Below are 24,899 nucleotides of genomic sequence, written 5' to 3' on the forward strand. Positions count from 1 at the left end.
CTGCCGCATTACCCGTTTGTGTAAATAAATGTCTATTAGAGCAAGCCGAATCCGCTGGTCCACACGTGGTGGCGTGGCGGTGTTTACGCTTACAGTGGCAAAGCTAAGTTGTTACAGCAAACAGATTGACCCGGAAAGCCTAAGGAATTTACCTAATCTGGCCCTGTACAGAAAATAGTTTAGCAACCTTGTCATAGTTCAATATTACCTTCCCTGATAAATTTGGAAAGGGACCATATTACCAGTTCTAGCAACCTGATACCACTTCCAAAATTAGTTCAGGGGCTGGAACCTTCTGTATCAGGTTTCTGGACACTGTTTACTCAAGACCTTTAAGCTTATCAATGGAATGGATGCTGACTGCACAAAACAAAGGTTTATGTATGAATAAAAAAAGAACTGATCCTTACCTCAGTAGCTCAAATGGAAAAAAACTTAAGATTGGCATCTGAAGTGGGGGTGAGGAAAACCTAAGTGACCAAGAGGTCCCCTGTGTAGGATGACTCTAGACCCGTTACCCCAGTCACCCACATACATTCTTCACCCCATTTTCTCAGTATCTGGGAACCTGGATGTCATGAACTACATGATCTCATTTCCACTGAAGACTGGATAAACTGGACAATTTTAAACCAGACGGCTTCTTTGTGTGGCCTCGGCTGTTCTGGAACTCACTCTGTAGACCAGGCTAGCCTTGAATCAGAGATCCGCCTGCTCTGCCTCTAGGGTGCTGGGATGAAACAAATGACACATTACTATGCCTGACAATGATTATTTTTCTTTGTAAAAGTCTAGTTGTCTAAGGCTCACACAACAGAGACTGTGAAGGGCAGATATAGAGGTGGCGTCTGGGTTAATAGCACCACTGTTCTCGCAAAAGAGCCAGGTTTGGTTCGCAGAACCCAAATAGCAGCTCACAACTGCCTGGAACTCTAGTCCAGAATTCAATGTCATCTTCTGACCTCCACAGGCTACTATACACATGTCATTCATATACATGCATACATAACACATACATGCACATGAATACACATGCACATACATATATATTTAATACTTAATACATATGCTTAAAATACCTAAATAACAATATATACAATATTTAAATCATTAATATATTAAATAATTAAAAGACTTCAGGTTTTCTCATAGCTTTAAAATCTTTATTTATATTATATTTGGAACCCAACAAAGGACTAAATAAATGCTTCCATTTCATTAAATTGTATGCCTTATTCAAATTAAGCTGTCTACTCTACACGTGTAGCTGTATTTGTATTTTCAGGTACAGACACTTTGTTTTGAGGGTTGATTTATATTTTTATGTATTTTTCTGCAGGTGAAAGTTGAATTGTTTCAATTCCCACAGAAAGCATTTATTCTTAGTAGGCAGTTTTTAGAGACTGAATAACTACTATAAAGGTTTTAGTTCAAAAAGAGAAAATACAGAATTTGTTAGCATCTTTTAAAAGTAAACGTTGTGGCTGAAGAGATGGCTAGGCGGTTAAGAACACTGGCTGCTCTTCCAGAGAACCTGGGTTCAATTCCCAGCACCCACACAGCAGCTCACAACTGCCAGTAACTCCAATTCCAGAGGATCTGACAACCTCACATAGACGGACACGCACAGAAAATAAATAAAAAAAAAATATTTTTTAAGAGCAAAGATTTGCTAGGCAGAATAACGCCAAACCATTACCCTGGTAGTGGGAAAGTAGAAGCAGGGGATCTGGAGTTTGGTATTGGACTTGGATACATAAAGGCACTCCACACTAGCCTTAGATAGAACACAGGGAGAGCTCATCTCAAAAATATTCAAAAGCGAAGACAGTTATTACAGCCAGGGCACCTAGCTCGGCTGAATAGATGCCTTGGCTCTGGGTCTAGGTTTATTAAATGCATTACTACCGAGGATAGAGTTTCAAAGTTTGGAAATAAGATCAAAAGAATGAGGAAGGGAATGTCAAACTCGTCTTCCTTGGCCAGTCTAGCTTTTGCATTCACCCTTGATGAGGAAAGATAAAACATGGTGGTGCCTGATGGTTGATGCTTACACTGGGTTTGATCAAACTCGTTTGACTATAAAATATGACTTTAAGCCTACGTATTCAGGGAGCTTCTAAAATTTATGTTAAGTTGGTCCAAACCTATAATGCTAGTATTTAGGAGGAAGCTAAAGCAGGATGTAGAACTAAGAACCACATTATATTACTTCTGGCTATGCTCTCTGAAATTAACAACAGCAACATACATATTAGTGTATATTATAGATAATAGAATATATATTTTAATAGATAAAATATTTTCTGTCCCATATTTAATACAGAATATAATTATATATATATATAATATATTAACATAATATAAAACAACATAAATAATGTAATATATTATATTATACATATAATATATTATAATAATGTACATAATTTAGGTATTTGTATATATAAATTATAACATATAATCATAATATATTATGGTATAATTTATGCTATATTATGTATACTTATATTACATATTATATTATATTACTATGTATAATGCATATAAATTAATATAATATAGGATATATATTATATTAATATATAGGCTAATATAATGTGTAAAATTATGTAATATATAATAAAATGTTTATTATATAATATATTAATTAATATATAGAACATATGATATCATATATAAATAAAATAATAAAAATATTATATATTAATAATATATGTTTTATATAAATTATAATATATTATATATTACTCATATCTTTGATAGTTCATATTTCATATCTTTCATTGTATATTACTATATATTAATTTATTACTATATGATAAAATATAAAAAGGAAATTATTATATATAATTATTATATAGTAAAATTATTATATAATAAAATATTAAATTTTACATTCTGGAGTTCTAACTAACTAAAATAATGCCATTTAGACATCTTTAACATACCCAAATGGTGTGCCCTCACTAGGAAAAGAAGAGCCATGTTGAGTTGTTTGTGTCCCCTGTAAACCGGAAACCAGGAGAGCCGCAGGCACTGCAAGCTGAGGAAGTACTGCGCTCGCTCAATGTCGACGTTTTGCATCAGAGTTTACCGCAGTTTGGAATTACAGACATCTCCCCTGAGGTACGGCACTGCACGGAAGAGTTCATTAAAAAAAAAAAAAAAAAGTCTGCATTTAGCACGATTTGCTAATCCAACCTGTGAGGAGTTTAAAACAGCACTCTCCACAAAGGTCTGAATCTGGTGTGCGTCACAGTTTATGTGTTTTCCTTAAGAAAATGCACTTTTCATGTTAAAGTTTGATTCTTGAAATAATTGTGACCCTGTAATTTCTTTTCAGTAGATTGTCTACAAGAAATGCCAGTTAGATAGGTTTGTCTGTTACTCACTGGAAACTGATTTTGCCAAAAACAAAAACTTTACTCTGTGTTCCTCAATGAGAGAATAATTCCTCATCACTTCCATTGTCAAAATAATCATAAAATATCCATTTGCCCCATGATTTTGAAGTATGTGAGATAGGCTTTTTCCTATTTATGAGATTTTCTTTCTGGTGTTCTCTAAATCTGACAGTTAAAAACGGGTTCTCTACCGTCCCTCCATTTTTCCTACACGGTGAATAATCCCTCTCTATCTCTCCTTTCAAACTCAAATTCATCAGAATAACCAGCATCCTAAATAAATGTAATTCAGCTCACAAATTCATGAAATTTGGCTTTGGGGGGAAAACATGAACACACAGAAAGTAAGGTACATAAAAATTAAACAGCTGTCTCAAAGTGACTCAAGAGTGACATGTAAGCCAACAATTACATGTGTTAGGCCCTGGGTTTAATCCATAGCACCTAAAGGAAAAGAAAGAAAAAAGAGGAGGGAAAACAGAGAGGGAGGTAGAAGAAAGGAAGGAAGGAGGGAGAGAGAAAGGGAGGGGAAGAAGGGAGACAGAGAAACACAGAGACACAGAGAGAGACAGACAGACAGAGAGAATACGAATATCTAGACGGAGCATGGTGGTGTACCCCTGAAATACCAGAAACCAGCACTCAGGAAGCAGATTCAGGACAGTCAGTCATGTTGACCTACATGGAGAGTGCCTTGCAGGCCAGTCTGGGCTACTCTTTCCAAATAAAGCAAAATAAATCATTATTTTGTGCTGGCTTTATCTGCTTTCCAGGAAACCCCATTGCCTTTCATTTCCACTCAGAGGTATTAGACTAAAAACTCGTGTACTCAACCATTTGAATCCTGGTGAGACAATATTGCTGTGAGGAATGTTTTCCTTTGCATGGTGTCACGCCCCCTGAGCCTCAGTTTCTTCTGATTCAAATGGAAATTAGTCTTTATCTAATGGACTTGACATATGGATTAAATTTTTTAAATATATGCGAAAATCTTCAGATTTTGTTTGTAGCAAACAAATGGAATTTGAACATGGACGACTTAAAATTGAGGCTGTACAGTCCTTTGCTATCCTCGGAAGATGGATCCAGGACACCAATGTATATCAACATCTTCAGACACTAGGATTTCCTGTGCAAAGTTACACCTGCATGTACCCTACGAACATACTCCCACATGCATCAAATCCTCTCTGAGTTACTTATAACACATGATATAATGTAATTAAAATGTGAAGAGTTGCTAAAACTGTACAGGTGAACTGAAGATGAATTTGCTTCACTAAGAGCTTCTGTTCACAGTTGGCTGAATTTGCAGATGCAGAAGCCACAAACAGGAGGACAAACTGTGTGTCACTACCGAGCCAAAACAGTCACCCTCCTGCTCACATCCTGTGCCACCGCTTTTGGCTTTGTTTGCTGCCCTGTCCCTCCCCTTCCTGCTCAAAACTTGTTTCTTTTTCTTTTGCTGTCAGAGCAAACTTCTTCAGTATACACCTAATTTTTTGATTCTCTGGTTTCAAAATACAAACAGGATGCGGGCTACATTTCTCATGGTCTACAGGCACTGTGCTCTGTACTTACTGAGTGGCACCTGAGTTTGTGTTAGAGCAATCCTCGGTTTGCTAGTTATCATGACCCTTAAACCCACCCCTCCATGCTTGTAATCCAGTCTTCCTATATACCTTCCAGCTTTCATCCTTCTTTTAATGGGAAAGGCTTCCATCATTCCTTCTGGAGCTTAGGTGCTCAGTGCATCATGTCCCTGTTGAGGTCAGAGCGAAACCCCTCCTGCTAGGCTGTCTTGGAGGCTATCTCTGCACTGTAGGTTCTTTGAAGGGACATGCCATGTCACTTTATCTTTGTCTCCAGTGCCTTTGCTTTGTCCAGCAGCATGAAGCAGCTGAGTCAGCAAGTGTCGGGAAGCCATGCTAAGACCTACCCTAAGCTAAGAAAACAAATAAGCAAGACAAAAAATGTGGAGCTTGAAGTCTTACATCAATTGAATCACACTCACAGATAGCAAACAGACACAAACAGGTGGCTTTAGAATGTGAAGATCTCAGAAAGAATGGGAAGGCCACTATTTAGACAGAACCAATTAATATTTATATTTTAGTGTGAAATATAGAAATTGCCAGGCAGTGGTGGTGCACACTTTGAATCCCAGCACTCAGGAGGCAGAGGCAGGTGAATCTCTTGAGTTTGACGAGAACCTGGCCTACAAAGCAAGTTCCAGGGAAGCCAGGACAGAGAAACCCTGTCCCAAAACAATAATAATGATTAATAATAATAATGAAGCCCACAACATCTGTTTTCATGTGAAATTAACATTAAAATAAGCACATGATAAGAATGTGTTTTAACAAGTACTTGCGGGCCCCCCTACATGTAACTGTGGTAAAGGAGGAGGTTACATGGACTGCCCATGAGGAAGCTATTGGTCTACAGTAGATGACAAAGCCTGCCCTAAACTTAAAAAAAACAAGCGTATTTAGTGACCACAATATGATGTTTGCCCATAAAGTTGTTGAAAGGTATAAATCTAGGAACTGTCTAACCTGTGAAATACTCAGTATAAGGGCTCTTCAGGTGTTTCAGTTGAGCGTAAGGGACGTTTCAGCAAGATGGGATGGGCTGTGTGGATCTTTTGTTCAGTGCCACTAGAAGGCCCGTCCTGAAACTAAATGTTAAGAAGGAGAAAGTCAAGAAAGAAAGAGCCTGCAGTGTGCAGGTTTGAAGTACTTGTGTCACATTCAGGCTAAGGGACACTGCAGAAATGGGGAAGGACAGTTGTGTGTCTTACCTATGAAGAGCTTCCAGGGCTCTCCTGTATGTTTCCCCATGGCTTTATTCTTTTCCTTGTGGTTAAGCTTCTGTAACCTCTTATGTCTCAACCCTGTCTCACCTGATATCCCTCAAAACACACCTTCCTATGACAGGGTAGCCATTAAGGGGGAGGGGGAAGGAAGAACGCCTGTCTCCGGGCTATCTTTTACATCCACTGCAGAATTCCACAAAGATGTTTCAAAGCATCTATTCCCAAATTTATGTTAATTATTTTCATGGAAAAGGGTGTTTTTGCTACTCTTTCTTTGTTCCTGGTTTGGGTTTTTGTTGTTGTTTTATTGAAAATGATTCAGAAAGCAAAAAAAAAAAAAATACCAAATAGAGAATTACTTTTGTTAATCATCTGTTGCCAATATGAGTTTCCTGAGAAAAGACATCGTTTTTTGTTTTGTTTTGTTGGGGTTTTTTGTTTTGTTTTGTTTTTCCTTTCTGGGGTGAAGAGTCTTTAAGACAGGGTCTCACACTGTAACCAGCTGTCCTGAAGTTTATGACGGCATAGGGCTTGTGATAATTCTCCAGCTTCAGCCCTGTCAGTGCTGGGACTATGTTGTGAGCCATCACATTATTTCTTTTATATATATTTTATGTGGTACCTAGAACAGTATAAGCACATATTGTTTTATTATTAGATGCCTGTAAATTTTTTAAATGCCCTTCCTCTTTCCCCATGAGACAGATTCCAGAGAAATAAAATTAACTCACTATTTTAGTTTTTATTTACATTTTTCCCAAAAATTGATAGATAATCATTGAAACATTAAATTCTACATTAATATTGAATAAAGCATTTAGGTTCCCATTGTTGTTCATTTGCAAATGACTCCAGTTTCATAACTTCTGTATTGCAAAGGAGGAAGTTACCTTCTTTAAATAACAGACCGATGAATTGATTGATGTCTGAGAAAAAGTGACTCAAAGAAAAAACTCCTATAATATAAAATATGAACCATAAACTTCTGGGTTGGGTGATTGTTCCTTCAAACTCGGTACATTAACCGGAGGGCAAGTGTGAAGAGTTCCAGGCCTAGCATTCAATGCTGAGGGCATATGACATCGGTGTTAACATACATTAGACCACTCGGATCAAGAGCTTGCATTGCGTGTAATATGAATAAAATCTGGCACTTACTCAACAAAGCCATGCTGCTGTGAGATGAGTCTCCTCAATCTGCAGTAATCAAATGAACCAGACCTTTTACATAACATTTCCATTTCTTTCTTCAGACTTCACTTCTCCCAACATGATGTACCTCCTGAAGTCCCTGTATCTGTTTCATCTTCCCTGATATGAGGGAGCGGAAAGAAAGAAGGAAAGAATGAGAGAGTGAAAGGGTGTTGTGGGAGATGGTGAAGAACCAACTACATGACATCAAGTCATAAAAGAGCTAGAGAAGCTGTCATCATAGAGAAAGGAAACATCTAAATTCTCTTTTTTTCTTTCTTTCTTTCTTTCTTTCTTTCTTTCTTTCTTTCTTTCTTTCTTCCTTCCTTCCTTCCTTCCTTCCTTCCCTGTGGTCTGGTAGGGAAGTCCCATCACGGGGAAGTGATCAAAATTCTTTTTTTTTTTCCTTTTTAAAATTATTTGTTTGTTTATTACATTTTATTCACTTTGTATCCTCCCTCATCTCCTCCTAGTCCTACCCACCCTCCCTCTTCTTCCCCTATGCTCTTGCCTGGTTCCCTGATAAGGGGGGACCTCCTTCCCTTCTCTCTGACCCTAGCCTATCAGATCTCATCAAGGCTGGCTGCATCATCTTCTTCTGTGGGCTGGCAAGGATGCACTCTGTAGGGGAGAAGTGATCAAAGAGCAGGCCATTGAGTTCATGTCAGCCCCTGCTCCCCTTACTAGGGCACTCACTTAGAAACTGAGCAGACTATGGGCTTCATTTAAACAGGGGTTCTAGGTCCTCTCCATGCATGGTCCTTGGTTGGAGTATCACTCTCTTCACCCACACCCCATCCCCGGGCCCAGGTTTTTTGGCTCTGCTATTCTCCTTGTGGAGCTCCTGTCCCTTCCAGATCTTTCTATCTCCCTCTTCTTCCATAAGGGTTTCAGTACTCTGCCCAAAGTTTGGTTATGAGTCTCAGTATCTGCTTTGATACCCTGGTGGGTAAAGCATTTCAGCGGTCCTCTGGGGAAGGCTCCTGTCCTGTTCCCTGTTTTCTCCCACTTCAGATGTCTATCCTGTTTGCCATTCTGAATGAGGTTTCAGCCTCTTACCTGGGTCCTCATTCTTTAGATTCTTTAGGACTATAGATTTTAGTATGTTTATGCTATATTATATGGTATATACTCATAAGTGGATATTAGTCAATATCTCCATTCTTTAATAACAAAAACACACCATCTTTTTTCACTGCACCTAAGTTGAAGGCAGAGCAGCACAGCTATGAAATTACCCATAAAGATGTTACACTGGCATTAACTTGACCTGGCCTGGGAGTCTATGACTTATTGAACCCGCAGCCCCTGACAAAATCTGAAAGCCACTGGGTTCACCCTATGTAAAGGTTAGATTGGAGATTACTGTGTACTACAATCTTTTGATGTGTGGTCTCATGACTACAAACTTTTCCTTTATTACCCTGCCCTTATCAGGCTGTTTAGATCTCTGAACAGATATAGCAGCACTCAGCAGGAGCAGCATGACTCAGAAGGAAATCTATTTACCAAGAACGTGCAGTGACTAAGTTCTAGTTCCAAACAAGAGCCCTTTGAGCTGTGGGTGCAGTATGGGAGGGTGCAGGATAATTCTTCCATCATCATTGCTTCACTTAAAAAAAAAAAAAAGCCAGGTCTGTCTTCCACAGAAAGGAACATGTTTTTGCTCTGAGAACCATAGAACTAAAGAAGGAAAATGGATCAATACAACATCTCTCTCCACCCTCCTAACCACCCCTTCTTCTAATTTTACATGAGTTTAAGCACAAATCCTTATACTTAAATTTGACAAATATATGCTGCCTGCATGAAGGCTTAACTAGTTTGCTTTTATAGCAGACAATAGATGCCATTTACTTGCCTGAAAAAAAAATGTCAATTCCATTCTCGATTCTTACAATAGTTTTCTTTTCTATTAGCTTCTAGCTGTGTTTACAGAGAAACTGAAGTGGGAAAAAAAATGCCCTACCTGTTTTTAAAGAAGCAAAAGGAAATTGTCACAGGAACCCAGTCATTCTAGCAGGGTCCTAAGTTACTAATCACCTGGCCAAGCGAGTACTAACAGATTCTCTATCAATCAAAGTATCTACATAAATCATTTCCTGTATCTATGCATCTACCCAGAGGTAGCCAAAGGTAGTAGGACATAAATAAGTCTCTCCCCAAATGATTTGTATTGTCATAATTGAACTCAAAGTCTCGTCATTCATCTCTCTACTAAGATTCGATTGAGAGCAGAGATTAAAATTTCCATGACGTAATTTTTAAGGTTAATATTTTTATCTAATTTGCAAATACTAAATATACTTTCTAACTTTAAAAAAATAGCTAGAAATTAACTCAAAGTTTAGAGACTTAAAATATAGGTTTAATTTGAGGCTGTTTTAGTCTTTGGTGCCAACAGTCAAGGATAGACATATGCTCTCCCTCGGACCTGTAAACTGGTCTTAAAAGTGAGTGGAAACATTTTGCTTCATACAGACTTTATGTTTTTCCTACTCAGATACCACCTAGGTTTTGTTCTATTTTTTGAAGTTAAGGTTTCTTTACCTATAAGTCTACAATGTCACTTAACTTATAAAACGTTTTCATATCTAGGTATGGTGATCCATACCTATGATACCAGCACATAGGAGGCTGAGGCAAGAAAGTTGCCTTAAGTTCAAGGCCAGCTTGGGCTACAGAATGAGCGAATCTGTCTCAAACAGAAAACAAAAGTTCTGAAGTAGCCATCAATGTGCTGTTCTGTTTTGAAGATCCAAGAGAAATTCACGTCTTTATAATTCTTCTGTATCTCCACTCCCAAAGCTAGAAGTAAGAGCAATAAAAATTAAAATAATCCTATTTATTTTTACCATTTATTACTAAGTAATTCTCACCTTGTGGGTGTTCCCTATTACTTTAAATAAAATATATTATCCTGGCAATCTCTACGCAGGATACTGCGTTAGATTTTGACAAAGGAAGTTCCGTTTAAGGAGGAAAAGGATATGATAAAAGAAGAAAACAAAACAGCTATCCTCCCAACCTCAAGGCTTGTTTGTTAAACCGTCACGAGCTTTTTATTTACACCTGTTTCACTTTTGTTTAAAAGTAAGGAGCAGAGCTGTGAACACAGTGTGGACGTGGGAGGGGACTGGCTGCATGGAGAGCTTTGGAAACAATTTCCCGGCGTGGAAACGCACAGAGCTCTCTTACCTGTGAACCAGGTGATTTCAAGAGAGGCAGTGCAGGACGTGGAGAAAAGCAAGAACCCAGGAGCCTGCCCCGCATGCCCACCCCCTCCCTTACAGGATCTCCTGACATAGAGGATGGCTGTCTGTCCGGCTGTGCCTGGGCAGTTAGAGAAGCAGCTGTGGCAGCGAGGGTTGGAGGTGTGTTTTACTACACTGAATGGAATCAAGCTAAGAATATGTTGACAGTCTGATAAGAACGCCAGTTTCCTCAAGCTCTCCTTTAACACCGGGTTTTCTCTTTTGCTTTTGAAAGAAAAATATTTTACAAGGGCAGCATGAAGCGGACAGAATCTGGAGCAAAGAAGGATTTTACGCAGTCGTCATTTTTCTCAGCATCTTTGTTATTATAGTAACATGTTTGATGGTAAGTTTGTTTCTTTGTGTGTCTTGTCCTTTGTGGAGCCCACTGCTTAGTAATGTGAGGTAGTTTGCCACTTGAACGAATATTGAAAAGACTAGAAGCAGAGGCCAGGCTATAATCGTGTTAGGCTGGGACCGTTTTGTGGCAGCTGAAGACTGATTGCTGAAAGACAGTGTAAGGGAGTGCGGAAGTACGGATGCTGACCTCTACGGAGGGGCTGGAGCTGCACTGCAGTGTTTAGGCTCTAGATCAACCCCTCTGTGAGGATTTAGAAGGTGATTTTCCGAGCTCACTGTAGCCCTTAACGTCACTTAAGTCTCGGGTGCGCACTTTGAGCTGACTTTATTTCTTCTCTTTTGTCATCTTTATGGGACACGGAGGGGGGAAAATTGAAGAAGTATGTCTTTGAGGCTAGCTTTCTCCCAAAGGAAGGGTTTATTTCCTTGTTTTAAATGGTCTTGAAGGTATGTTAAGAAATATCAGGCATTAATGGAAGCAATTATAGCCTTGAAGGTAACCGAGTCACTGCAACCTCATTTCCAGCTGAATGAATAATATGCAAGAATAAAAGTAAACACTGCAATTGTTCTGCAGGTCGTGATATATAACCTACAAATCATAGTCCTGATTTTAAAAAGTAGAATCCAAAATAAACCCAACCCACTAAATTAAGCCAGGCTTTGACACTGAATGAGTTAATAGTTAACTCTCAAGTAAAACAAGGATTTTTAAATATTATTATTGTTGTTTTTAAAAAAATTGCAATGTAGGATAATGTTTGAAGTTTACAAATGGGTTTAATATCTTTTTATGTGTTATGTTCTTTTTATTTTGTATATCTTTAGAAATGTTTCCTGTTTTGCTTTACATCTCCTCTTCAAAAGACAAAATGCTAATGACTCCATCTATAATCAACATTATTTGATTATAATCAACAGTGTTTTATTGCATTTTCTTCATTTGTGTTCTTGCTTCTGGAAATGATACCAAAAAGATTGAGACTCAATCTAGAAAGTCAGAAAGGACCACTGGATCTGAACTTGGGGCATACAAATAAGGTCACAAAGAGAGTGAAGACAGGCACACCCCCAAGATCTCAAAATGAAGGAAATGACCAGAGCACCCTAAATTTTCCATTGTAATGGATTAAAGATAACTCCTTTGGATCAGAAATTGAACCTCTAAAACTGTAACCCAATAATCAAAACAATAATTTAAGAAACAAGTTTAAAAGAGATGTTATATCTACGTGGCAGGAATTAAGGAAAATAATTTTAATGAAAAGATGAAAAGTTTGATGGAAACTGTAGAGGAGGTCTCTGACTTCCTGTTTAAAGGGTGTGGTTCCTCCTTGTGGCTAACTTCTCTTCAAGATATGTTATTTTTCTTCCCTCAGCCTAGGAAAGCTCAGGTTCTACCCTCTGTCTTGTTAGTCGTAATTAGGAATTATTCTGTTTCACAGATTAAAGGGCTTGAAGGAGCTGGGGGTGCAGCTCAGTAGAACTCTTGCTTAGAGCTTGTCAGCCCCCATGTTCAGTCCACATCAGTGCAGTGAGAAAAAGAAGAATCGTAGAAGAGTAAGGAAAGAAGAACAGAAAGTAGTAAAACACCAAGGTTGGTCAGAAGATTAATGAAAAAGATTCAGAAGACAAAATGGAGAGGGAGGGTGGGAAGCCAGTTCATAGGCAGAAAAAGAGCAGGGTTTGCTTTTGACAGGTAAACTGTTTCTGATTCACTGACTGTAACTGAATGCGATGTCAAGATATCCCATAAACTGGGTGTAACCAGGCACTGGTCTCAGACAAAAGGACCTAGAGTGGTCCCTCCCTCAACTTCTTAGGTCCAACACCAACTCCCCCTTTTCCAATATTAGCCAAACACCAATGTAAATGGCACAAGCCTAAATAAGCCTGTTCCATCGTTACTAGAACAAGTCAAGAAAGGGATGTTTCAAAAGTACGGTTGATGTTGCTGGGCTTGTTGTGGATTCATCCATCATCACAGGCAACATATTCGCGCAGGGATCCAGTGCAGGAGAGGAGAGCACACTTCCATCACAGCTGTTCTCTGAAAAGCTTTAATTATGGAAGGAAATATGGACAAAGGTTAACAATTGTAAAACATCAAATAGTGGACATACTCTCTGACCTCATCTATAGGATATCCTGAGAAAGGAAAAAAAAAAAACTATAAAGATTTGGGAAGGATCCATGGCTGTCAAATCATGGCGGGTGGTGGAGGGGTTATTGTGTGGGGAATATAGATTTGGGGCAATGAACTTCTTCTGCATTGTGATGGCTGCGTGGTGTTATAAATTCACCATGTGTATAAAATACATAGCACTGAGAGCGGCTACTGTGTGGCAAGAGTCAAGAACAACAATGTATCAATGCCAGTTCTTCCGCTATAACAAATTACTTGCACCAAGAAAGAGATCTATGAAACAGACTTATATAGGACCTCGGTACCTTCTACTCAGTTTTCTCAGAAACACACAAAGTCATATCAATTCTTTGGGAAGCATTAAATTGTAATGAGGGCCACAGAGAAGAAAGCATGGTAGTGAGCGACCAGGCAGAACAGCCAGACATTTGGGAGCTACAAACATGCATGGGGTACCCGTGTCAGACAGAGAGACAGCAGTTGAATGGTGTTGCAGTTAGACTGTCATATTCTGGAGAAAAATGGAAACAGAGTTCGTGCAGATTGTGTGAGGATATTTAAGAGATAAGTCACTGCTTAAGAAAGCAGCTGTTGTATAACCAAGTCACCACACAGAGACTGGGATTTATTTAATCAACCTAGAAAACAATGCTGGGCAATAGTTGTTCCATCCTAAACCTCCAAGCCCTCATAGTTTCCTAACATTTAGATTTTATCCATTATACTTGCTTTTTGTGAAATCTTAGGTCTGGTTCATGCTCCATGTCCTCCAAGATCTGTCCTCCAGCTCTGTCTCCAAATTCTTCTCTCACCCTTTCTCCTCCCACTCATTTCCTGCCCTCTGCTCCTCCCCTCTTTCCTGTCCTCTGGCTCCTCCCATTGCACAACATTGTGGCTAGTTGCTTTATTTTGGCCTGTTTACACAAAGTTGAGACAGGATGCTTAGAATAAGTATCACAATGCAATATCCAAATTGAAACCAGAGAGGTGGGGGGAGAAATCAGCATTTGAATGAACAAGGGTAAGGTGTATACATTTCAAAAGAACATTATACCAACACATTACTAAAATCCATAGACCTTAAAGAAGCTATACAACAAGGAGGACCCAAGGGAGGATGCTTATTTCTCACTCAGAAGAGTGAATAGGATAGACACCAGAAGTGGCAGAAGACTTGGAACAAGACAGAAGCCTATCATAGATATCCTCTGAAAGACTCCACCCAGCAGGGTATTGAAGCAGATGCTGAGACTTACAGCCTAACTTCGGGCAGAGAACAGGGAGTCTTATGGAAGATGGAGGTGGGGTGGAAAAGAAGGACCCAGAGGAGAAAGGAGTTCCACAAGGAGGCCAACAAAGCCAAAAATTCTGGGCTCAGGGAGACCTGCAGAGACTGATGCATTAATCAAGGACCATGCACAAAGAGGACCTAGATGCCTGCTCAGATGTAGCTAGTAGGAAGCTCAGTCTACATGTGGGTACCCTAGTAAGGGTAATAGGGCTGTCTCTGACATGAACTCAGTTGCCTGCTCTTTGATCATTTTCCCCTGGTTGGGTGACTTTGCTAGGTCACAGAGAAAGAGGATCCAGGCAATTCTGATGAGACTTTATAGGCTAGGGTCAGATAGTAGTTGAGTAGAACACCCCCTTTCTGTGGACTAGGGAAGGATGTGGAAGGGGGATGAGAGAGGGAGGGTGAGACAGGGCGTAGATAAGGGAGGGGGGCTACATTCAGGATATACAGTGAATAAATGTAAAAAATTAAAATTAAAAATAAATAAAAGATTGAGCAAAAAAAAAGAAAGAAAGCAGCTGTGGCTCAGGGGAGTGTGAAGCATGGGAACAGGCAGGCCCTTTCATGACAGAGACGACGATGGCGAACTGGTATCGGGGAGAAGTGGAGAAGGGCAAGGGTGAAAGATGGAGTGCCGTGTGGCGGTAGAAGAAGCAGGACTTGCGGGGTCCTGACGATCAGGACAGTACCAAGAATGCCCCCATGTCATCTGGCTTGCTTACCAGGTAGTGGTGTTCTCTCTCTAAGGAGGAAGCATGCTGAGGGCTGGGGAACAGAGATGGAGAAAGAACGCTTGGCCGGAGTGCAGGTGATGACTGAATAAATGACAGAAACAGATTGATTGATTGATTTCAAACGCTTCCTTAACTTTTACTAGGAAGGAGTCACTTACAAAGGAACAAAGGAACTGACAATGCTTCAGAAGGGTTGATATCCGTGGAAAAAAATAATACTTTCTAATAGGATTAAAGGCGAAACTAATTTATCTGCTACAGTTTGCCACAGCTCACGCTTAGAGACGTGTTAAATATGATTCTCTAAGATCAAGTCATCTTCCTGAGTCCAGCCGCTTCTGATAATTATCTTAAATTAATTTCTTGCCAGATTCTCTTACTGTTAGATATGCAGTATATATATAGTGCTGAAGTGTACTGAGGTCCACTTTCTGATTCTCAGATGCACAAATGCGCTGTTTCCTACACCTCTGTTGGCTCCGTGGCAAAGAAAAAGCTATAATTTGGAATGTTCCTTGTGGCATTAGTTATATTTATGAAGTCTCAGATGGACTTTATTGTGTCCAGCATTCTCATATAGCACTGAAGTGAAAATCAGATGATTTCATTCTGACGTACAGATAAATTTTTGTACTGAAAGATTATGTATTAGGTACAACAGTAGCACAAACTTTGGCAAGTTTTCTTTCAGTGTGGCATGATGTTTACTTTCCTTACAATACAAAAAAAAAAGGAATATATATTGTCAGACATAAAATTAGGCAAGAGTGACATTTTCAAATGTGTGACTTATTTAGCACCTCTCAAATGTGAATATACAGTGGGTGGAGGGGTGGCAAATAGACAAATAGAATTTTCTAAGAAAAAAAAATGTGTGGGCAACTTTGACTCCATTCAGTCTGTTTTTAATGGAGGAAATTTATTACTGAGAAGAATTAGTTCTTAAACTTGAGTACAAAATAGAAAGAACACCATTTATCTTCTAAATTAGAACTTCCAATGTACTTACAGGCTTATTAAAAAGTGTAAAAGTATTCATGAAATGTACATAGAGATGTCTAGAGGCCAGATCGCTTCTGGAAAGCAATTTTAGAAATTGCAAACAAACAGCTGCCGGAATGTAAAAGTGCTGCCATGGCAGACCCATCCAGGTATGAAGCAAGTCATGGTCTAGTAAGTGAGGCAGGAAATGCTGTACTGGACCATTAGGCTCTGAACATCATCCAATAGGTTCATGTCAAAAAGCAGACATAGACACCTACCTACCTATAATTTCTAACCTGTTATATATACTCTCTAGGGGTAAGGGAGATAAACCCGGATGCTTAGCTGATAAGATTGACTGACACCATCACTAAAGCAGACCCGTAGCTCAAATTATTCTTTTTATGACTTAAATAGTCTACAACCCCCTAACTCGCAGGAGTAAAATGATAACAGTAATTCATTTCTTCTGTATATTGCATACTTACTGGTCCTAAATCTACTGCGGGACGCAGAATAATTTTTAAAATTCCTGTCTTTGCTGATGAGCAAAGCAGGATTCAGAAGAGATAAGATCCACAGCAAACAGTGGGCGGGACGGATGGAAAGGTAGGAGGGATTGGAATTCAAACTCAAGTCCATCTGGCCGAAGGTCTAAGCTCACTACCATGGCTCTGCATGATCCCATAACAGAGTCAACCACAATTTCCTTTACTCCTGTCACTCATTCTGCGGACTTCTATTTTTAGCCACAGATAGGTCTAGGAACACATGAGTATGCCTGTGTTTATCATACACACTCCGCCCAGACAAGACTGATAAGCCTTTGCTGCTCCATGCTTGTGTGCTAAGGGCACACCCATTTGCACTTAGTACCTTGTGCTGGATGTGATTCTAAACATTTGTTTTCTAGAAACCTCCGAGTTCTGAGAACCGCAGGCATGTGCTATATCTGCATCTCATTTCCAGGATATAGTAGGAGTGTTCATGACATTAAAAGAATAAACTCTTGTTTAACTTACTGTAAAACACCCTATAGAACACTGTCTATTGGGGCCATCATTTTAAAATTAGAACGTACCTTAACCCAAACACAATGTCTTCTGTTACTTTTGAGAATTTAAAAGTAAAAATTATAACTGCAAAATGTTTCGAGGGGCCTTGTTTACTTCCTCTCGTTTCTGCATTCCTTGGGTCTCGCTGCTGCCATTTCATACTCCCCATATTATAATTCAGCTTTTATAGCTCCTCTTATTCAATACTCCTTTCTCTTTCCTCCCACAAATGATCAGATTATTTTAATGCATCCCAAAGCTCCAACACAAGCTCTGAAAAAATAAAGGGAACATCTTAGCTTGTCATTGCTCTGCTAGGCTTTAAGAATGAGCTTTTTAAGCAAAGTAAATTCTCACAGGAAAAAAATATGCAAATATTGTATCTGAAGATTCAATCTGTGCAGAGAAGTCTCTGACACACATTTCCAGAAGCTTTGGAAATGAGGTCAGGAAGGAGGAAGTATGGATTTGAAAGAAACCATGATTACGTGCCTAGAATTTGGGAGACCTGGATTCTAGACTTTATAGCCATGTTCTCTAGGTGATCTAACTGCTTCAAGCCTCACTGTGAAACAAGAGCTTATACCAGATGAGGCTTAGCTCCCTGATGAGGCTGCTCAACAGTCTCACCAAGGACTGACCCTTCTGTTGGGGGTTGGGAGTGTGACCTTTCCTGTGTATTGATGAGTGTTTATCTGCTTCCTAGCTTCATACTCCTGGTACTGGCCCATTCTCTACCCCAGAGTTTCTCTAGACATTGCAAATATCTTCTGCAGGACAAAATTTCTACTCGGTAGTTGAAAACCTGCCTTATAGCCAAGACTGCTTTATAACTAAAGTTCACAAAATTACCTTATTGCCAGGTAGCAACCTCATCTTTTTTTCATACTTTCTATCAACCAGTCCAGTATTTTGAGTATTTTTAACTGCCATGTTTACATTAAGCATTTTCCAGATTCTGATTTTTTTTCCTGATTAATGTTGTGTGGAAAGCATTTCATATGCAAACTACACTGAGACGGGTTAAAAGCCAGAGGTGAAATAGATTACTGATTATAAAATACGTGGCAGCTTTTCCTCACCAAACTGTATGTGACAGAGAAGGACTTTAGACCAGATCTTGTCTGCACTAATGTAATCATAAAGAGGCCTGCCAAGAACAGCGGAGGACAACTGTATGCTGGCTCTTGATTTCATGGTATAATATGGCTCCAAAATGAAAATATGAACAAGTAAACCAAATATCCCAGCATGCCTGTTACATTCATATGTGAAGAACTTAAACTACAAAATACATGCATCACTCCTTCTAGTAAATGGATCCTGAAGGCATAAATGTATCGGTTTCTTCATTCAGAAAAGTGCCTTGTTTGCAACGTAAGAATGCTGTCCCACTTTGAACTACATTGTCTCACATTTTAGTAGTTCTGGGTTCAGCTTATCACAGTAAGTTTCCCATGTATGTGGCATCTAGCTGGTGTTGCCCTGCTGTGTCCATACTGCAGCACGGTGGCAGAGGAGACAGAAACTGCAAATAAGCAGAAAGTTAGACATTAGGCACTCCCCTCCAGAAGATAAAGGCACTCCCCTTCAGCATGGTCTTTCCTGTAGCTCCAAGAGAACACAGTATATCTGAAAGTAAACACTGTAGAGGGGAGAAGCTCATCTCTAATAGTTAACATCCATCTTCCCCTTGTGCAGTAATATTTGCTGTGGCAATATTCGAAACCCACTGAAGCGAATGCACTTGCTTGTTTGTTTGAATGTGAGACAGGCTCTTGACGTGTGACCCAAAGTTGGCCTTGAAGGCTACTACCTCAGACTTCCAAGTGCTGGAGTCATAAGCACATACCATTGTTTTGAAAAAAAAAATCTAAGATTTTGTTTTCCCTTGCTGAAGATTATAGTTTTCAGGTTATGAGAAAATGAGCATTTAAAAAAAAAGTGACTTGCTCTAATTTCCCAGCAGCTCAATATATGATGTGTGCTTCTCATTATTCCTGATATGCACAGTTTTTGTTTTTTTTTCTTATGGAGACATCTTTTAATCTATAAAAACATACCTTTAAGACTCATGGTTTTGAAACCTTTATCTTGTTTTCATTTTTGTCTAATTCTTTATTTAAAGACTTATTTATTATTTTAGGTATATATATATATATATATATATATATATATATATATGCTTGCACTGAATTTATGTGAACTACATGCTTGCAGTACCCTGCTCAGGCCAGAAGATGGTGACAGATTCCAAGGAGCTGGAGTTGTTGGAGTTGTAGACAATTGTTAGTTGCCATATTGGTGCTAGGAATCAAACCCAGGTCTTCTGCAAGAGCAGCAAGTGCTCTGAACCACTGAGCTATCTCTCCTGACAGTTTTGTCTATTTCTTTTGCTCAGCATTACAAGAAGCCTCTAATTTTGTCATATGCACCACTAATGATGCTTTCTGCTCTGGCAAGTCTAAAGAAGATTGCCAATAAGTATTCAGTTGATTCAGTTGGGAGGACATTTTATGTCTCTTTTTATTTTTTAAATTTCATATGTATATATGAAATTTATATATATATGTATATATATATAACACAAAATATCATATTCAGGGAGATTAATCTCTGATAGTTCATTTTAGATTGGTGTGTTTTAATTTAGTTCTGATCTATTTTTGTAAAAATGTTCTGTTAAACAGACCCTTTCTCAATATTACTCTGAGACTAGCTGGGAAATATTTTTAATGTTCTAAAATAAATTTTCAAAGGTATTTATTTCATAATTTTAGATGAATTCCTATATATGTACACATATACTCATAGAGAGAGAGCTTAAATTTCCCAGAAGACTTATTAAAATATATAAGTGAGTAGAATTTAAAAGAGCTTTGAAAAGACAAGGAAGATAGAATACATTTCAAGACTCGCTAAAGGGAATCTTACTAGAAATGGCCAGGAAATCTTCTTCCTGATTCCTGTCTGTTCAGCCGATGGATCCTAGAAATCACACCAGGGGGTCAGTGTCGTAAGGAGTCCTGGGTACAGACACCCTGGGTGCTGTTCACCTACATAATTGCAGATAATGACTTGTCACTTCTCCCTCCACATGAATTAGCTCATCAAGTCACACCCTGAACACACTTGGAGCTAGGACATCTGGCTTTTGTAGGAGTTGGAGCAGAGCAGCCAGCATCAAGTGAACATGGGTAGCAATAAGGAAATAAAAAAGATACACTCATGATTCTGGAAGAAAAGGGGAGGTTTAGAAGCGAGGGTTGGAAATTGAATGGAACAAAGTCAAAGGGAGAATGCTCGGGAACACAAAGGCAGAACAGGGAAAGCTGAAGGGATCAACCAGTATGAAGATACTCTTCAGACGGGCAGTGTTCTTCTCTAAGTTAATTGGTGCCTCACCAGTCTGTGTCATCCTTTTAAAAGCTTAAACGTGATTGCCTTGTGTGAGAGAGATGTCTCGGTGGTTAAAAGTACTGCATGCTCTCCCAGAAGACCTGTGTCCAAGTCTCAACACCCACACGGTGGTTCACAGCCATCTCTAACTCCAGTTCCAAGGGATCCGGTACACTTTCCTAACTTCCTCAGGCACCAGCCATTCACATGGTACACAGACACACATTCAGGCAAAACACCCACACACCTAAAACTCAGAAAGGTTCTTTAACTTTCTATACATTTTTTAAAAGAAAAAAAATGAGAAAATTCTAGCTGTCCAAATTACTCCTTGATAGATGCCTTACATGTTGTTTTTTCAAGTATTTAACAGATTCTCCAGTTGACGTATGACTAATGACATGTTTACCGAGATAAGAATGACTTGTTTATGGGATAACCATTCTTATTAACATTTTAATAAGCCTTGCATCTCTGCTATAAATGGATACAGTTCTCTGTCTCCCTAAAGATCATAGATCCATGTTTCATAGCCCTTCCTTCCAAACGCCTCCATTTCAAGAAACTCCTGTGATCAAACTGTCACCCAGCATCCTTGTAGAATTATTGCCAAATTTTCTTTTGACTATATCCTTGAGGGATGTATTCGTGGACACAGACATTCAAGATGTATGTGCAGCCTGTTTGAAATACCGAGCAAAGGCAGACAGTGTCTGTGCTGGCCCTACCTCTGCCCCATGACTACACTGAGTGCTATTAAAGCTGCCTGCTGGTATGACGATCAGTCATACCGGCATTATGTATGTACCAGGGTCTTATTTTACAGGGAAAAAAAAAAATCTCAGTACAACAAAAAACCCAAGAGATTATATTAGCGCCTGGGCCTACTTTATCACTAATGTTCATTCTGTTGTGTCTTCTAAGGTGGGGGTTGGGGGGTCACACTCTGTTGTCCAGGACACAAGAATCTCACAGAAGCCCTTGTATCTCTTTGTAGATTATTTATAGGTTAAAAGAAAGGTTTCAGCTTTCCTTAAGACAAGATAAAGAGAAAAACCAAGAGATCCACCTGTCACCCATTGCGTTCCAGCCAGCACAACCGGAGGCCAAGACAGCCCACAGCATGGTCCAGCCCGAGCAGGCGCCCAATGTGCTGAATGTCATTGTGGACCCCCAAGGCCAATGCTCTCCTGAGATCAGAAACACCACCTCCACCTCCGTCTGCCCTTCTCCCTTCAAAATGAAGCCCATCGGACTTCAGGAGCGGTAAGAGCCTTGACTGAGAGCCCAACTACAGACCGCTTTTGTTCTGCTTTGTTTCTGAAAAGTTTCCTCTAGCTAAAAAGGGTGAAACCGGAAACGGCTGACCATGGGGTAGAATCATTCGCCAGCAAATAGGCACCAGGAAGTAGATTTCTTGTCGCCCGTGGACAAGAACTTTTGTCACAGTTGTCTCAGTACGTCTGATTCCTTGAAGCGTGTGTAGACTCCAAGTCCATCTTCAGCCGAGGGGCAGTTCCTACCACTTTTTATTAAGTACTTATCAAGGGCCACTAACCAAACAGAGAAATCTCACTTAAGTATCATCAAGCGTGGTGTAAAGGGGTTGGTAATAAGTGCAAGATGCCCATGTTGTTTGGAGTCATGTAGAAGGAGTCTGTGCCATACATTAATTCATCTAAAATTTCCCTTCCGTTTCATTTATCCACAGTGAGAATCACATGTTGGGATCTGTATTTTTGTTATCCTTGTCTGTCTTTGGGATGTAGTTGTCCATATGGTATACTTTCATTTAAAGCAAGTCCCATAGGGGGAAAAAACTAAAATATGTAGAGTACATAAGGAGCGGGTAAGTTTTTCTCCCCCCACCCCAAATATTAATTAAACTTTTTGGAACATAGTGTTTTCTTAAGTAATTCTGTTACTTTCTGGTGGTGTGTGGAACTGAGAATGGTGCCTCCAGGACATCACAGAAGTGATCTATCAAAGAACTGTATTTCCAGCCCACAATAAGTTTTTATTTTATTGTTAAAAAAATGTTTATGTTGTAACCAACACTAGGATTGTGTGAGAACATTGAAAGCCTGAAAGCAAATGCACTTCTTTTTCTATGTGTTCATTTTCTATCACTGGCCATTTTGCTGTCTTTGGGGTTTAATTCACATATGTTCATTTTGCCTTTATTTCCAGTAACTTATCACCATGTCCTATGGAAAGTGTCATGTTCCCCACACACATCCTTCAGAGAAGTATCGTTTAGACCTTTAAGTACTTCAAAATACAAAAATGTACCATTCAACTCTTTGACCTTCAGCCAGGCGTGATGGCTCATACCTGTAACCCCAGCACTAGAGAAGTGGAAGCAGAGGGATTTTTATAAGTTTGAGGCTGCCTTGGGCAATGGTGAATACCATGTCAGCTTGAGCTATGTCTCAGAAAGAAAAACATCTAAAATTCTTCTAATGTGTTCCCAGTGAATGCTAAGACAGGAGAGAGGTTTGTTGAGATTAGCTAGAAAGACTCTTGGTAGACAAACAGTTGATGATGCTCTAGAGGGGAAACAGGAGATATTCAGATCATTCATCCTTTCTCCTCCCATGAAATGCTGCTGCCTTCCTGACAGTTCTACAGCAGCCCCCAAGTGACATTCTCCTACTGGGATATAGCTTAATGTCTTTCTCAGATTTGTTCTGGAAATGAAGGTGAGACAGACCTTTTCTCTTGAGAATAACTTAGGCTCTGGAGAGCTGAGATCCAGGTCCACAGATCCATCATTCATCTGACCCTCACTTCCTTCTAAACGAGGAAAGAATGGGCTACGTTCTCGGCTTCTTCCCAGTCTCCAGCACTTGTGGCTGCTTCAAGGGGAAGCCTTGCAGGAGAGCTCTGAGCATCAGTGATGACCCAAGGGGAGAGAAGCGGGAAAGGTCAGAATGGACATAGAAAAAGACAAAGATAGTAGTAAACAGTTTAAAATCAGGGTAATTTTAACAAGAACCAGGCACTAGTAATTCTAAGCAAGGTCAGTGTAGCTTTGTCCGGGAGAAGAGCCGTCAGTAGCACCATCCTTTCAGACCATCTCAGTAGCACATTTGAATTTCAAGAAGCATAAGGTTAAAATCCATGTATTCGTTTCATTGTTTGAGAAGGGAGGGTACTCAAGTGACGTCTTACTCATATTTGTTATCCACATGGAAATGCTACTTATAAAAAAAAAAACCCTAAAGGCTGATCACTATTAAATCCTTCATGTTCCCTGATCAATAATTACAACTGTCCCTGAATCCCCTACTCCCAATGCCTACCCTCCTCAAAGCAAGAGAAATCTGCTCTCTCCATGTCTCCAAGTCCTTCCTAACTTAGTAACTTACTTTATCGATTTTTCTCCTCTCTTTCCAGCTAAGCTTTCTTCCCTAATGTTTATTATCTTTTCACCTCAACGTTGGTTTTCTTTTACATCAAAGAGCTTCCCTTCCCTTCGGTCATTTCTCCTATGATTCTTGTCTTTCCCCCCTTTATCCTAAAGGAACACAGTGTATTTGCTGCCTCATCAGTTTTCAACCTGCCATCCTCTTTGTCTTGACACTCTGTGGTCCAACTACTCAGTACAAAACACATGCTTCATTTTTCTTCCTATCTAGCACAAAAGACTGCTGATTTCTTAGCATCTCTGCTCTGGTCTACTATACCTTATTTCCTGCTAAGTACCTACATACATACATCCCGCTACTGTGGGGTTTCTCCACGCACCATACTAAACCCTTTAAAGACCATGAAATAGTAGTCACCTAGATTCTGTCCATTTTTTCCCTATCCCTATTTGCTATTAGAAAGTACCACCTTACGTTAAGAATGAATCTGTGTCTACAAATCAAAGAAATGAGAGATATACCTTTATTTCTCTACAACTCATGCTAAACTCTTGTTCTAAGTCCCACGCCACTGAAATGGCATAAACTTAATCTTAGCCCCTTTCCAATTGACTCAGGCTCCACCTCTGTTGCTTGGGGATTTCATCTATATTTTGAAAGAACCTTCTCAATATAAAATGTAAGAGTCCCATCTGCCTTAATACTCTCCATCCAAACTGTCATTTGCTAAAATGTGCAAAGCATCCTGTATCCTCAGAAATCCACTCATTCCGTTGCTACCAACTCGGTCCTTCTTTCTATTCATGCAAGTCCTTCCGTTTCTGGTGATGAGTTCCTTTCATTCCCTCTCTTCCCCTCTCTAGACGGTGCCCAACACACTCTGAGG

At 39.5% G+C, this 24,899-nt stretch overlaps 1 protein-coding gene across 5 annotated transcripts in view; it reads left to right on the forward strand.

The window, feature by feature from the left end:
- The window catches only part of Ptprr (protein tyrosine phosphatase receptor type R), a 279,114-nt gene that overhangs the window by 178,408 nt on the left and 75,807 nt on the right, over positions 1–24,899 (forward strand). For 4 of the 5 annotated variants that reach the window (XM_060378077.1, XM_060378078.1, XM_021656159.2 and 1 more), the window contains 3 exons: positions 2,974–3,129; positions 10,906–11,016; positions 21,640–21,908. In XM_060378077.1, coding sequence (XP_060234060.1) covers positions 2,974–3,129; positions 10,906–11,016; positions 21,640–21,908 — 536 coding nt within the window. Of the gene's footprint in view, positions 1–2,973; positions 3,130–10,540; positions 10,791–10,905; positions 11,017–21,639; positions 21,909–24,899 lie in introns of those variants that run through there. The other variant, XM_060378080.1, reaches the window with a different exon arrangement.

This window comes from Meriones unguiculatus, chromosome 2 (assembly GCF_030254825.1).
Source record: "Meriones unguiculatus strain TT.TT164.6M chromosome 2, Bangor_MerUng_6.1, whole genome shotgun sequence".
Lineage (NCBI taxonomy): Eukaryota > Metazoa > Chordata > Mammalia > Rodentia > Muridae > Meriones > Meriones unguiculatus.